Below are 15,454 nucleotides of genomic sequence, written 5' to 3' on the forward strand. Positions count from 1 at the left end.
CAGACTCAGGAAGCTAGAGCAGGAGAATCATGTTTTGAGGCCAGTGTGGGCTACATAGCAAGTTCCAGGCTAAAGTGAGCTACATAGTGAGACCCTGTCTCAAAAAAACAAAACAATAGGACTAGAGAGATGGCTCAGTGTTAAGAGTGCATAGTGCTCTTGCAGAGAATCTGAGTTCAATTCCCAACACCCACATAGAGCAGCTCACAACTGCCATAACTCCAGCTCCTGGGAGTTCAGGTGCTATTTTCTACTTTCTCCTACATTTTATAGTATTTGAAGCAGAAGTCTAATTTTTACCTTTCTTTCTTTTTTAAATCTCTTTCTTTCCTTTCTTGAGACAGGGTCTCATTCTATAGCGCAGGTTGACCTGGAATTCATTGTGTAGCCCAGGCTGGGCTCAAATTTGTGGCAATCTGCCTGCCTAAGCCTCCCAAGTGCTGGGATTACAGAGCCAACACATTCAGTCACAATTTCTTTCTCCTGCATATAATGTAGTTTGAAATAACCCAGCCAAGGAGCCGTCTGTCAGCTGGGGTTAAAACAAGGATATCAAGGCATTGACTTCAAAGGTATCACCTGACACCCCCGCCACCGGGGGGGATGCTGTCTGAGAAGGTAGTTTACTGGGGCCCTTCCTGTGGGCTTGCCCTTGGGTGGAGCGTCCAAAGAGAAATTCCAAGTCAGCACTGACTTGATCATCTTTCAGAACTGGCGAAAAGAGGCCAAGTCCAGAGGGAGAGAACCCGGAAGACCACACAGGGGCGTCATTCTGACCAGCAAGGCGAACAGGTGAGGCAGACCTCCCAGGAAGGAAGGAACTCAGTATGCATGCTTAGCTCTAATCCAGGGAACATTCTAAACCTGACCAGCCAATGGAAAGATACAAAGGAGGGATCTCCTTGCCCTCTCTTGTCAAAATTAAGTCAGAAAATACGATTTGAAATGAATTTGACTCGGTTGCCTTCGGATGTTTCTAGCTCTTCAGCTCACCCATGTCCTGCAAGGCAAGCTTTTGGTTGTGTGTCCCAGTGACTTGTCCCTCTGGGGCATGGTCATGGAGTCTTGGACATGGTGAATCCAGAAGATAAAAGTTCATCACTAGGGACTGATATCTATTGGGTCTCTACCCCACCACATGCTAGGTTAAAGGTTGGATGGGATATCTGGTCCAATCCTCGTGGGTTACATTGTCCACTGTGGATGGGTGTCTTAGTTTGTTCTTCATTGCTGTGACAAAATACTCTGACCAATACCAACTTGGGGAGGAAAGGGTTTATTTGTCTTACATCTCCCAGGTCGCATGCAGTTCATCAGGGAGCCCAAGGTAGGAACTCAGGGCAGGAACCTGGAGGCAGGAGCTGGAGCACAGGTCATGGAGGAATGCTGCTTACTGGCTTGCTCCCCTGGCCCCTGCTCAGCCTGCTTTCTTATGCAACACAGGCCCACCTGCCCAGGGGTAGCACCACCCACAATTGGCTGGGCCCTCCCACATCACTCATCAAGAAGATGCCCTTCAGACATGGCCACAGGCCAGTCCAATAGAGGCAATTTCCCGATTGAGGCTCCCTCAACCCAGGTGTGTCAAGTTGACACTAAAGCTATCCAGCACAATGGGTATACCAATGGTGTGTCAGTAAGTGCTCCAAAGACTGTAGAGCAAGGTATTTGATATCTTGGCTAGCTGTTGAACATAGATCAGGTAGCTGTTGAACACTGAATAACAGAGAGAGAGAGAGAGAGAGAGAGAGAGAGACAGAGAGACAGAGACAGAGACAGAGACAGAGACACAGAGAAAGGAATGAGCTCTATTTAGAAGCTGACATGGCCATGGGAAATGTGTGGGTATATCTGAAGGGAAAGGGGTACAGAGAAACTCTTAAAGGAAAAATGAGGTTTCTGTAAAAATTACTTTGAAACAATTCTTAGCTACAAGGATTAGGAAAACAGGGTGGCTGGCCTCCGTCTCAGTTGGACAGGCAGTTACTGGATAAGTGTTCTTGTAGAAGTATTTTCTGTGTGAGCCTGAGCTTTGCTTTTGTGTTCCAAAACAGTGTTTTGTGGTAGTAACTGCTATCAGACACACATGTATGAAATGTGCTCGTGCCCGGCCTCTGGTTGCTTTAGTGTTACTGTCAGGGTGTCCCAAAGGAACTCTGTTCTGATTCTGAGAACTTGGATGTGTCTTGGAATCTGTGAGGTTTTTTATCTTCATTATTCAGAGGAGATACCTGGGGTTCTAAGAGATCGTTCAGCTATCCACAGCTCAGAGTGGCAGCTGAGTTCTACGTGGCTCCAACCTGCCCCTCCCTGACCTTGCACTTTCTCAAGCCGCAGGAAGTCTGTTCTCATTGAGCACATGTTGCTCAACACATCCATGTTTTAAGAGGCGAACTTGACTCAGGCTGCCCTAGGTCATCTCTGATTCGGGCATGACTGCGTAGGTAGCTGGCAGACTTCTTCCCGGATAATGAGAGGCAGTGATCTAATTGGGCCAGGGCTGGGCCTGGACACTGACGGTATCCCTGGAGCGTGCCTGGTCAGATGAGTGGGAGGCAGGTGGGGGGACTCCCTTAGGTGTATATAGGCATGGACTGACAGAGGGGCTGAGACTGGAGCCGAGGCCAGGGGAAAGCAGGAACCCCAGAGACCTTTGTAGAAGCTGGATCCCCACTGCCTGTCCACACACGCTGACTTAAATTACAGAGCTCCTTGGATCCAGCTTGGAACGCAGTCCCTGAGGTATGGCCTATCTCTAAATTGACCCACATGTTCCTCTGTTGACATAAACAACAGAGGAGTTCTTGCTGCCAAGTTGTTACATGAAGTAAAGTGGAATGTGGGAAAGCCTCCAGAGAGGGCAATTTAAAGAGCATGCCAGTCTGTGGTCCCTCAACCCCCACTGGCAGAACACCCCACTCTGAGTTCTTAGGTATCTGGAGGGCAATGTTGGATGGCAGTGTGTGTGGGTCTCAGATCATCAGTGGGGATGCTGATCCTGCTCTGGAGTGATTGTTGCTGTGGACTTCTAAAAGTGAGCTCAGTGTGTCAGCGTGGGTGCTCCAGGGCCCCACTTGGTTTGGGATTGGAATCCGACCAAGCACTGGGTCTAACAGATTTTTCTTGGGGAACAGCTGACCGTACTTTGAGCTGGTGGCCCTGTGAGGCTGCTTTAATGGCACTGTTGCTGGTCTGAGGTAGACAGGTGCTGCTTTTTGGAAAGAAGGCATCATTTCAGGGTGGGATCCAGTAGGCAACATTCACTGGAAACCAGCTCAGAACAAAGGCTATTCTCTGGAAAAGGAAGCACGAACCTCTTCCTCCTTCCCCATAATTACTGATGCTCAGCTGTTCCTTGGGATCCTGGAAGGCAGGGATGGGGCTTGGCAGCTTGTTTCCCAGCACATAGAAGGTGCCAATTTGTGAATGGTCAAGCATCTCCTTGAAATAGACTAGTGAACATGGCAATGAGACCTTAGACTTTGCAAGGTGTATGCCAGGCTGTGCCCCCCTCAACCTCGACAGCAGGATCCTGGACTGACTGAGCATCTTTTTTGGGAGAAACTTAAGAGACTTCGGAGTCCCAGCTGTGGGCCTCCTGGCAGGAGAGCGTAGGGGTTGGGAGTGTGGGTTGTGGAATCCTGCAGGTCCAGGCTCACCCATGCATGCACCTCCACCACCCCAGGCTGTGTACTCGTGGGGAGTCACCTCCACTCCCCAGCCTACTTCTGTCTCCTCACATCTGTGACAGAACACAGATGCCTGCTTTTCTAGGTGCATGGGAGAAGTGAGCTTACTCGTGGAGGATGTTCTGAGCTTGGTGGCCAGCCACAAAACCACCAAGTTGTCAGTCAGACTCTGGTGGCCTTGGGGGGCAGGGGGGGAAACCAAATGAAGTTGCTGTTGTACCACCAGTTCTGACGTACAAAACAGCAAGTTCTTTACTTTGACATGATGATGTCGCCTCTCTTGTTGCCTAGTTACTGCAGTGTGGCTTGGGTTGTACGGAGGCCCCTGTCAGCCCTCAGCCTCTCAAGAGATGTCTGTTCCAGTCTCCGCACTGCCTCTAGGCTCTCCTACTGCTGTAGAAGAGGCCTCCGTGGCTGCCTCTTGCCATGTGAGAAGAGAGATTTTTGCCTGATATGATACGGACCAAGGGCCAGAATCCAAGTTTGTGTGCATATTGGGTGGGTGAGCGTGGAGGCCAGAGGTCAGCCTTGAGTGTCATTCCTCAGGATCTGTTACTTTATCAGGAACTCACTAATTCCACTAGGCTGACTGGCCTGCGAGCCCCAGGGTTCCGACGACTCTCTCTGCCTTCCCAGGGATTTTAAATGCACCCCACCACTCCTGGCTGTTTACATGGGTTCTCTGGTTTGAACTCAGGTCCTCATGCTTACAAGACAAGCAGCTTATTGACTAAGCCGTGTCCCCAGCTTCAGAATCTGAGTTTTGGACTCCTGACTCTGTTTTGCTCCCACTGTATCAGCCTGAAGCAGCTGCCCGTTTGGAGCCAGAGCCATGCCAAGGTGCCCCAGAAGGCCCTGGAGGTCTGCTGAGGTACAGAGGATGACATCTGGATGGGCCTTTGCGCTAAGCTCAAACACTTTAAGGGTTGGGTGACCTTGGCACAATGGAACAATACCAGTGTCTACCTCATGAGGGTGTCAGGAAGATTAAATAATGAAGAAATATTTGCAAGTTACAAGTAACAAAATTTGTAATTATAGTTTGCAAACTTTTTTTTTTTTTTTTTTTTTTTAGAAAATACTGAGTACTTAAAGAGCATCCGGCATTTTGCAAGGATCAGCTGGTATTCTTATTTTGAGATCAATGAGGGTGAGGAGTTGGTGGGTGTATGAGTTTGGGCCAGTGTTGAGTGACTGAGTGAGCAGGGAAGACATCCAAAGCTGACCCCGAAGTCCTTTCCCTGCCTTTCCCCACTCCTGGGCTTGCCTCTCTGTGTACAAGGATCAGTCACCTGGAGAGATGAGTGCCTGAGGACCGACTGGGCTCAGCAGGTGTCTGATGCCCTGTTGCCTCCAAGTCAGTGTCTCTCCATAAAGGGCATCACTCTGAGCCTTGTGGCCTTACAGAAGGCAGAGTGCCTGTGGGTTAAAGAGGCAGTTGCTATCCCGGCCGGGTACTGGCAATGATGTCACATTTTCATCCTCGATGGAAAACCCGTTCCACCAGGACATGGGTCTTCTCTGTTTTGTTCCTGGTGCATCCAGGTTTGCACACCACAATATCTCCCCGTGGCAGGAACAAATGCATTTGCTGCCATCCTTGAAGAGACGGCAGACTAAGGGAGGAATCTGGAACACAGTCATGGGCACTAAGAAAACCAGTTTCCAGGGCCAGGCTTGCTTAGCGTCTGAGATCAGATGAGGCAGAGTTTGCTCAGGGTAGTAAGGCCTTTGGCCCCATATTGTTTCTGCTGCCCTGTCTCTAGGAGAAGGGGTCTCTTCTGTTGCTGGTCTCTGCCTCCTCCAGGCTTTTGTCCAATCTCATCTGAAAAACTGCAGCAACCTCATCTTCTACTTTTTCTCCCTGCCACTGAGAAACTTCATAAAATGGATCAGATTAGATTACCCTCTTGCCTCAAAGTCCCAGAAACCTTCCCATCGCCCCCAGGCTAAAATTCAACTCCTGAAGCTACAGAGATAGCTCAGCAGTTAAGAGCACTGGCTGCTCTTGCATAAGATGGGGGTTCAGTTCTCAGCACCCATATGACCGCTAATAACCATCTGTAACCCTAGATCTGGGGATCCGACGCCCTCTTCTGGCCTCCACAGACATTGCGCATATGAGTGTGCTTACACGTAGGCGAAAGACTCATACACATAAGAAAATAAAAACAAATAAATAGAAAATTTAAAGCCAACTCCAACGTCCAACAAATTTGTGCCAAGATCATTTGTCACACAACCTGAACACACTGAGGTCCCCTGCACAGACACCAGGCCTGGAATTGGAAACACACAATGACACTAGAGAGATGGGAACGCCCTTCACGCCCAGGGAAAATGTGAAAGGGTGAATTCACTTGGAAAAGAATCGGAGTAACTCTTGGCCAGCAGGTATGAAGTGTTAGGTTTGATCCCCAGCACTGCTTAAACTGGGCATGGTTGTTCACACCTGTAGTTCCAGCACATGGAGTGCGGAGGCATGAGGATCAGGAGTTCAAGGTCACCCTTGGCTACGTAGTGAGTTCAGGACCAGCTTAGGCTACACATGAGAGACTTTTTAAAAAAGAAGAAGAAGAAAGAGAAGAAAGTACTAGAGAAGAAAGTTCTAGTGCCGTTACAGAAAAATTAGAGACCAATGGCCGAAGTCAGGTGAGGAGAGGACGTTCATAATTTAGGCTAGTGGGACCAACTCCACGAATAAGGGAGTCAGACCCCTTGTTCATGTTTTGGGGGCTTTTATACTCCTGTGTGGGGAAATGCAAACAAAAGGCAAAACAGCACAGAGGTGACAATTAAGGAAAAGGTGCATGTGATCATTAAGCAGGGAAACATATGTCCACAAAGGTCACAGGAATGGGAAACTTTGGAAAACAGAGACTTCCATCCTGGGCAACCACAGGGGGCAGGATGGGGAGACTCCTGCTCATCTCCCCCATATCTGTCTCTTAAGAGTTTTCCCTGCTGCAAAGTTATTCGTTACCATCACATTGCAAAAGCTTTCCACCCCCGCGATAGTGCATGCTAAGACATGATTGAATCTTTGAGACAACATGCTAAGAGGTAGAAGCCATACACTGACTAGTTGTATGAGATGTGCCTATAACAGGCTAAGTTCGGAGAGAAAGCAGATTGGTGGATCCAGGGTCTGAGGTTGGGGGAAAGAACAGTGACAGCTCGTAGTTACGGAATTTGTGGGGGGCAATGAAAGTAATCTGGAATTAGATAGGGGTGATGAAGCTGAGTTGTAGGACAGGAGAGATAGCTCAGCGGTTAAGAGCACTGGCTGTTCTTGTAGAGGACCTGGATTCAGTTCCCAGCACCTGCATGGTGACTTAAACCATCCGAAACTCTAGGTCCAGGGGAATTCGACACCCTCTTCTGACCTCCACAGATATTGCATGACTTGGGTGCGCTTACATACATGCAGGTAATACACTCAAACACATAAAAGAAAAATAAGAAGCTGAATTGAATATTATGTGAAATTATACATCCGTTTTGAAAATGGAGAGTGATCCATCTTTGCAGGTAGACCGGCTAGGGGCTGACGTCATGCGTTCTGGCCAGAGGCCTCCATCCTTCTCCCCTCCCATCTTTTCTCTCTCCAAACCATGAGCTCTTGTCAAGCTCACCTCATCAAACCCACTGATCCCTTTCCCGGGCTTGTTCTTGACCTTTGCTCTTGCTCTAGTCATCACCTTTCCCCTTTGAACCCCAGGGATCAATTTCGCTTCTTTCAGGTTCCTTTGGATGGCGGCTCTGGTTTGCTCTCCCCTCCGAGTTTCTTGGTGGATGTCCTCAGATAACCTCCCATATTGTATACAGAAGACAAGCTCATTGGAATACAGAAAGTTTGGGCCCCAAGGACAATTTAAAATCAGCATTTAAACCTGATTTTATGGTAACTGTGGAATTTTCATCAAGGTTGGCTTTCCAAAGCAATCCCATGGCACTGAAATCAGCCTGTGATCGAGTTTCTAGGAGGACACTGAAATTGAATCCTCCCTCTCTTTTCTGTTCTTTTGGTTTTAATCGTATTTAATTTTTTTCTCACTTAGATTTTATGACAGTTATAGCCACAGAGCAAAATGCATAGCTTGCAGGTGTAGATTTTAGGTTTTGTTTTGTTTTGTTTTTTGAGACAGCGTCTCAGCCAAACAATCTTCCTGCCTCAGTTTCCCAGGCACTAGATTGTAGGCATGGGCCTACAACCCAGCTTCGAGTCTCAATTTTATTTTTTATTTATTTTTAAAAATACTTTATTTTTTTATTTTATGTGTATATTACCTGGATGCATGTAAATGCATTCGTGTTGTGCAGTGCCCAAGGAGGTCAGAAGAGGGTGTCAGATCCCCTGGAACTGGAGTTATGGACAGTTGTTAGCTGCTATATGGGTGCTGGGATTTGAACCTGGGTCCTCTGCAAGAGCAGCATCTCTTAAGCCCCGAGTCTCTTACCTGCTGAGCCATGTCTTGATCCCCAAGTCTCAATTTTATAGCAAAGCTTTAATGTGGCCATCTGATGAACATTTTTTCTCTGCTAGCATTCACCTTTCTGTGTTTTATTTTGTCGCACTTTCCTAATATCACCCACTGTGACTTGACTGGTAGACTACATTTCTCAAAAAATGTTAAATTAAGTTTTAAATAGATATTACAATGTAGAAAAAATGTAGAAATATTTACAGAGGAAAGCCCAGGTCCCCCTCTTCCATTTCTGCACAGGCCGTGTCATCATAGCCCAGGTGTCATAGGCCGCCAGTGACATTCACGTGCAGATCCTCTGCAGCAAGCTGATCTGGGTCTCTTGATGTCATTACTCTTAGAGGGGAGGGACAGCAGCCAGTGGGACAGAGAGAAGGGGGGCTAAGATGCAGTGTCAGAGGTCACTCAGCTGACCCCGGGGGTCTCACCCCAAGCTGGAATGAGGGATCTAGTTGGTCTTGTATTCTGGGTAGGTGTTTCACAAATACAGTCCTTGTTGGGTATAACCTTGGCAGCTGATTCTTTGAGCTGAGGGTGATCCACCTGGCTAGGGAGTTAGTCTACCTGAAGAGACCTTTGTCGGCCACAGTCACCACATTACCCCTACCTCCCTGTCCTTTCCAGCAAGTGCTTATCGTTATTGCAGTTGATTTTCTTAAAGCTTTGGGGCTCTTCCCAGCTGCATTAGCAGGCACGGCCTCTTTCCTCCAGTGCCAGGGCCGCCCCCTGCCTGCCTCGGGCTGGCACCCCCACAGCGGGGGCAGCTGGCTCTTCAGCCTTAGGCAGTCTTAGGAGCAGAGCCTGGGGATTCAAGGCATTTTCTTTTTCTCTGAAACAACTTTCTAGGGCTCTGGAGTTATAAAAAGCTCCCGTGTGTCATTTCCTGGCAGTTGGACAGCTGCAGAACGCCACTCAGCAAGTGCTCCTACCCTATTCGGATTTAGCATCTGATGGATATGTCGGTTTTGGCAAAAGCAGCTGAAGGTTGTCATAAGTCTGTTGTGAGGGGCTCAGTTAGCTTACGGCAGAAATCTAATACAAAACACACTTTCATACTCCTAGATGGAGTGCTGCCACTGCCACAAGGAAACCTGGCAAATGGGGTAACGAAGCCCAGTAAGGGAGGACAGACCACCCAGACAGGGCTTGCCTTGCCTGTGGGATGAGTGCCACCCATGTCAGTGGACAACTCTGGCCCCTGGCACAGGTATGAGAGCTGGCCATATGTCTTTTCTTCCTTTCCCAGCTCACAGGCCCATGGAGACCTGCCCCGTCCTCCAGAGGGAGAGGCTGTTCCATACGGGTGCCAATGCCTACAGGATCCCCGCTCTGCTCTACCTGCGGGAACAGAAGACCCTACTGGCTTTTGCAGAAAAGCGGGTGAGCAAGAAGGATGAGCACGCAGAGCTGATCGTCCTGCGCAGAGGTGGCTACGACGCAGCCACCCACCAGGTCCAGGTGAGGTGGAACCCAGCGAGGTGGCTCCGGCTAGGATGACCTGACACACACCCTTGTGCTGTTGTGTACAATGGGTCCAGACCTGGATCTCACAGAACTCAAGGTCAAGTCCACCCTTCAATGACTGAGGTGAAGAGAGCATCTAGAGCACTTGGAAGGGAGCTGGAGAACCATCTAGAGATAGGGCAGCAAAGGTGCTCCAGTGAGCACTGACCTGGACCAGGGGTTCACCAGGAGCAAGTCCTGTTGGTTGGCCACATGCTTCATTGTATGAGTGGCTCTTTTCCAGCACCCTTCAGAGCCCCAGAGAGGAGCAGTTTATTGTCACATAATGGGAGTGGTACTTTTTAAGTGTTTTTTAACCTGATAGCTAGGAGTTGGGTAATCGCTTACATCCTCAAGTTCTAACTTGAAGTTAAGACAGTCGGTTCTGGTGTACCAAGACACCCAAGTGACAAGCTTGACATGGGTGAAGTAACATTGCTATCATCATGACTGCATGGTAGCTTTTCAAAGCATGGGATTAAAGTTTCATTTGTTTTGATTGGTACATAATTGTTGTACTTATTCATGGGATTTGAAATAGATGCACCTGGGAGTCCTGATTCCATTCCTTATCCAAGGGATCGTCTTAGGAAGCTTACCTACCCTATCTAAGCCTCTCATTCTTCAGATGTGAAGTGGAGCTATTGACACTCCTCCCCTAGCTTTGGGAAATTAGATGACGCAGTGGATGTCAGGTTTTGGTACAGTGTCTGTGCTTGGAGTCACACGGGGCAGCTGGTGATGAACATGGGCAGACAGTACAGCAGTGGTGTAGCCTGCATGGCCATGATGGTAGGGAAGCTCAGTGTGAGTCCTCAGTATCTCCAAGTGCACCCTCCTAGGATGCGTTAGTAGAGTATTGTGAGTAGATGATACAAGGTGACCCTCATATCCTGTCTTGCACTGGCCAGCCTATTGTGGTCCCTAAGTCTCTGCCTTTAAAGAATACTGACCTGGGCTGGGAAGAGGATGGGGCTGGGAATGTTCCCACCCTAGTTACTTGTGTATCTTGGCGTCTAGCATGTTGGCTTTGCAGATCTCTGTTGGGAATGACAGCAACAAAGGCTTTGTGCAACCTGGGAGGGGACGACAGAGGGAGAGAGAGAGCCAGAGAGGGAGAAAGGAGAGCGGGGCTCCTGATGCTCTGAGGAGGGTGTGATTGGTGGGTGAAATATTTCCCTGGTGGCCTTGAACTCAATCCCCAAGATATCCTTGCCTCAGGAGTCCCTAGAGTAACTCCTGTCACTGTCAGCAGCTGTTTCAAGATCATCTGTCCTACCCTTTCTTTGCACTCAGTGGCAAACTCAAGAGGTGGTGACCCAAGCTCAGCTGGAGGGCCATCGTTCCATGAACCCGTGTCCCTTGTATGATGAGCAGACTGGAACCCTCTTCCTCTTCTTCATCGCCATCCCTGGGCAGGTATCAGAGCACCACCAACTCCAGACCAGAGTCAATGTCACACGGCTGTGTCACGTCACCAGCACCGATCATGGAAGGACCTGGAGCCCGGTCAGGGACCTCACCAGTGCCACCATTGGGAAGGCCCACCAGGACTGGGCTACATTTGCTGTGGGCCCAGGGCACTGTCTGCAGCTGAGCAACAGGGCTGGGAGCCTGGTGGTACCTGCCTATGCCTACCGGAAACTACACCCCATCCGGGCACCTGCCCCCTCTGCCTTCTGCTTCCTCAGCCACAATCATGGGAGCACATGGGAGAGAGGCAACTTTCTATCCCAGAACTCGCTAGAATGCCAGGTGGCTGAGGTCGGAACTGGGGCTCAGAGAGTGGTGTATCTCAATGCCAGAAGCTCCCTGGGAGCCAGGGTCCAGGCACAGAGCTCCAACGATGGCCTGGACTTCCAGGACACTCAGGCAGTACGCAAACTCGTGGAGCCTCCCCACGGCTGCCATGGGAGTGTGGTCACCTTCCCCAGCCCCATCTTGGGGCCAGAAGCCTCTGATGTGTGGCTTCTCTATACCCACCCCACGGACTCCCAGAGGAGGACCAACCTGGGTGTGTACCTCAACCCAAGGCCTCTGGACCCCACAGCCTGGACAGAGCCCACCCTGCTGGCCACTGGCATCTGTGCCTACTCGGATCTGCAGAGCATGGGGCACGGCCCTGATGGCTCCCCACAGTTTGGGTGTCTGTATGAATCCAATAACTACGAGGAGATCGTTTTCATCACGTTCACCTTGAAGCAAGCCTTCCCAGGCATATTTGGGGCCCAGTGAGCTTGCTGTGTGTAGGCCAGGGGCTTCCTTCCGCTTCAGGACACCCATTTCTCGTTCCTTCTGGCACCGTCTGGACTTTCGAGGCTGCTATTTCGGGTCCCTGAGGGTGCAGAGAACTCAGCCTCTTGGATTCTTGCTGCTTGTCTTATTCCACCCTTTGCAGTAGGTTCTATTTTCAGCCCAGAAATCAAAAGAGCCTGGCTGTCCCCAGGCCCTTGACAAGGAGGGCGGGGACAGCATGCTCAGCAGCTGTCACTCTGTAAGTCGGCTGTCACTATGCTAACTCATCCTGCTTGCTCCCCCACTCCTAGCTTCTGTATGGGTCTTAATAAATTACCCAAGCCAGCTTATATCTTCCCAGGAAATGCTTACAGAGTCCCTGGGGGAAGGGTAAGCCAAAGATGCGAATTAGCAAAGACGAGAGAGAGAGAGAGAGAGAGAGAGAGAGAGAGAGAGAGAGAGAAAGAAAATGCTAGCTTTACTTTAAAATGCCCTTGATGAAACAATTTTTTAATTTATTTATTTTTATTACACGCACACTCTCTGGCATTTGGCAGCGCTTTAGAGCAGACAGCATCCAGCATCCGGAGCAGCTTTGCAAGGAAAAAAAGAGGATATAGCGACCAACAGTCGAACTAGCTTAAACCGTTGTATTTACCTCCAAGAGCTGTCCCAGCAAATTGCCTTGAACTTGGAGGTGTGATGAAGAGCTCTGCAGCCCTCAAGCTGCTTTGGAACCATGCTCCCTGGGAGTTCCAGAGCACAGTCCCTTTCTGCTGCCTCCTCCAGCCTCTAGCGGTTCCCTGTGATTCCTTCTGTTCCCTAGCTTGTAACTGGATCACTCTTCCTTGTATTCCTATCTTTACATGACTTTCTCTTCCTATGTTTCCAATGTGCCCTCCCCCGCCCCATCACTCACATGACACCTGTTGCTGGCTTTAGGGCTCACCAGAGGACCCAGGATAGGCTTATCTCTAACATCCCCTATCACATCTACAAAGACACTTTCTATATCAGGTCACATTCACTGATGCTGGGCATTGACTCTGTCTTGGGGTAGGGGCATTCCATCCACTACAACCATCCTGAGCATGGTTTTTCTGTACAGATGATACAGCTGAGGCAGGGAGGTGGTTCAGGTGGATCAGTGGATCTGGAAGAAACAGGTAGGCAGGGTTGATATCATTGACTGTACATTTGAGGTACACTCAGTCTGTGGTGATGGGGAGAGCCATGTAGCAGTGGAGGGAGAGATGAGGGGTGCTGGCCTTGTGTGGTTCTTATCACAAAGAAGTAACAGAAGGCTCTTCCAGGATGTCTCAGGGAGTGATCAGTGGAAGAGGATGATGCCTCTCTGAACTCCTGGAATTATTAGGGGCTTCTGTGTCCTCTGTGTTAGGGGCTTTGTGTCCTATGGAAGACTTACCCCTTGGCCATGCAAGACCCTCTCTCATCAGCTCAGTGACACCAGTGATGTGTCCTTGCACCTAAGCGGCATCCTTGTCTGGCCAAGGGTAGGGGCTAGAAGTACGGCTTTGGTTAAGAGAGGGCAGTTCCTGGTGCTGTCCTACAGTCCAAACGCCACTTCTCCTTGTAGGGGTCTTAATGTAGTCAGCTAGAAGGAAAAGTCAGGTCCCTCTGTTTAGAGGTTTCCCAGCTGTTATCTTGCAAAGCATTCAGACTAGCTAGGGTAGGGCTGGGCTGAGCATGGGAAAATGGAGGCTTAGTGTACAGCCAGCAGTGATCCTGGAAAACTGAAAGTGGGTGACCCCACAGTGTACTGTCCAAAGTCTGTACACTTTGAGAGCTCAACGGGTGCAAGTAATTACTACACCAGAACAGAGTTACCTGGGACTTTCTTGAGCAAGCTGGGAACTTTGGGAGAGCCACATACCTGTTAAGGCTAAAGGGCATTCTCCTGGGCTCTGGGTACTCACAGGGCTAGAAGCACTCCCTGCCTGTTAGAACTCCCTGGGAATCTTTTCAACAATACTGATACCAGAGCCCCACCCTGTTCAGCAACTCAGAATCTGTGGTGCTAGGGCCCAGGCAGTGGTATTTCTTCACAACGTCAAGGTATTCTAGTGAACACAAGGATCAAAAACAGGATGGTTCCAATGAGAATGTCCCCCATAGGCTCCAAGTATTTGGACATTTTGTCCCCAGTTGGTGGTGGTGTTTTGGGAGATCTTAGAAAGTGTGGCTATCCTGGAGGAACACTGCTTACTGGCTTGCTCATCTGGCTCCTGCTCAACTGCTTTTTTCTACAACAAAGGCCTACCTGCCCAGGGGTGGCACCACCCACAGTGGCCTGGGCCCTCCCACATGACTCAATAATTAGAAGATGCCCCCACAGACATGACCACAGGCCAGTCCAATGGAGGCAATTCCCCGACTGAGGTTCCCTCTACCCAGGTGTGTCAAGTTGACATTACAGCTATCCAGCACAACTGACCCCTTGTCAACTTGATGCACAAACATCACTATTAAACCATAACCTTTCCATTTCTTGTCCCCAAGATGTGATGTTAATATCACAACATAAGACAGTATAACCTTAAAAGTCCCACAGTCCTTTAAAAAAATCTAAACACTTAAAAGTCCACAGTCTCTTTTAAAAGTCTCTTAACCGTGAGCTCCTGTAAAATCCCAAATAAGTACTGTCTTATTTCAAAGGGAAGACTTGGGCACACCTAATCAAAACTTAAGTCCAGCAAATAGCTCAAGGCTGGACATCTGGGATTCGCTCACAATCTTCTGAGCTCCAAAGGGTTCTGGCAGCTCCACTTCTGACTGCCGTCCACAGCACACTCAGCTCATCTTGCAGACCCAGGCCAGCTCCTTCCCACACCTACTGCTGCCCTTGGTGGTCGTCCCATGGTCCTGGCATCTCCAAAAAGCTGGGGTCTCCACTGAAACTGAGGCTGCACCTTCACCAATGGCCTCTTTTGGCCTCTCAGGGTGCAAAGCCTCAGATTCTCTCTGTGATCCCTTCAGTCCTGGGGTCTTCACTACAACTGAGGCTGCACTTTCACCAATAGCCTTTCCTGGCCTCTCAGAGTGCCAAGCCTCAGCTGCTCTCTGTGACCCCTTCACACTTTCAATACCAGAACCATGCAGGAGACTCTCACACATTACCAAGTCTTGCTTCCAGCCTGAGATGGAGGTTCAGGCCCCATCTGGACCATGGCTTCTGTGTGCTGACCCTGAGGAAATACCTCCCAGATTTCACCACAGTGATGCTGGCCTCTTGTTACTTACAGCTGATTTCCAGCCCCAGCTAACCAGCATCAATTGTCCCAGTAAAGCAAAGGTTTTATTCAGGTTCTGGTCCCTTCTTAATCACAGCTGATTCTTCAGCCCTAGCCTACCAGAACCCACAGATTCTCAATTCAAAATCTTATATGAACAGCCCTGATAGTCTCTGCTTCCCTTTGACGTTTCACAAGCCAGGCCTCCATCATCTAAAACTCTTTCAGCATAACTGTTCCAAGCTCCACAGCAACAAACTCAATGGCTTTTCCAACCCAAAGTTTCAAA

The 15,454-nt window shown here is 49.4% G+C and overlaps 1 protein-coding gene across 2 annotated transcripts; it reads left to right on the forward strand.

The window, feature by feature from the left end:
• The first annotated feature begins 741 nt into the window (after positions 1–741).
• Neu2 (neuraminidase 2) lies at positions 742–12,264 on the forward strand. 2 transcript variants are annotated; one of them, XM_008838106.2, is made up of 3 exons: positions 742–792; positions 9,423–9,634; positions 10,976–12,264. In XM_008838106.2, the coding sequence occupies exons 2-3, from the start codon at positions 9,434–9,436 to the stop codon at positions 11,912–11,914; spliced, it is 1,140 nt and encodes a 379-aa protein (XP_008836328.1). In that variant the 5' UTR covers positions 742–792; positions 9,423–9,433; the 3' UTR covers positions 11,915–12,264. The 2 variants fall into 2 exon arrangements, with proteins under 2 accessions (XP_008836328.1, XP_029421784.1); XM_029565924.1 differs by lacking the exon at positions 742–792 and adding an exon at positions 2,590–2,742.
• The last annotated feature ends 3,190 nt before the right edge of the window (positions 12,265–15,454 follow it).

The sequence above is a fragment of the Nannospalax galili genome, unplaced genomic scaffold (genome assembly GCF_000622305.1).
Source record: "Nannospalax galili isolate Female #2095 unplaced genomic scaffold, S.galili_v1.0 scaffold1138, whole genome shotgun sequence".
Lineage (NCBI taxonomy): Eukaryota > Metazoa > Chordata > Mammalia > Rodentia > Spalacidae > Nannospalax > Nannospalax galili.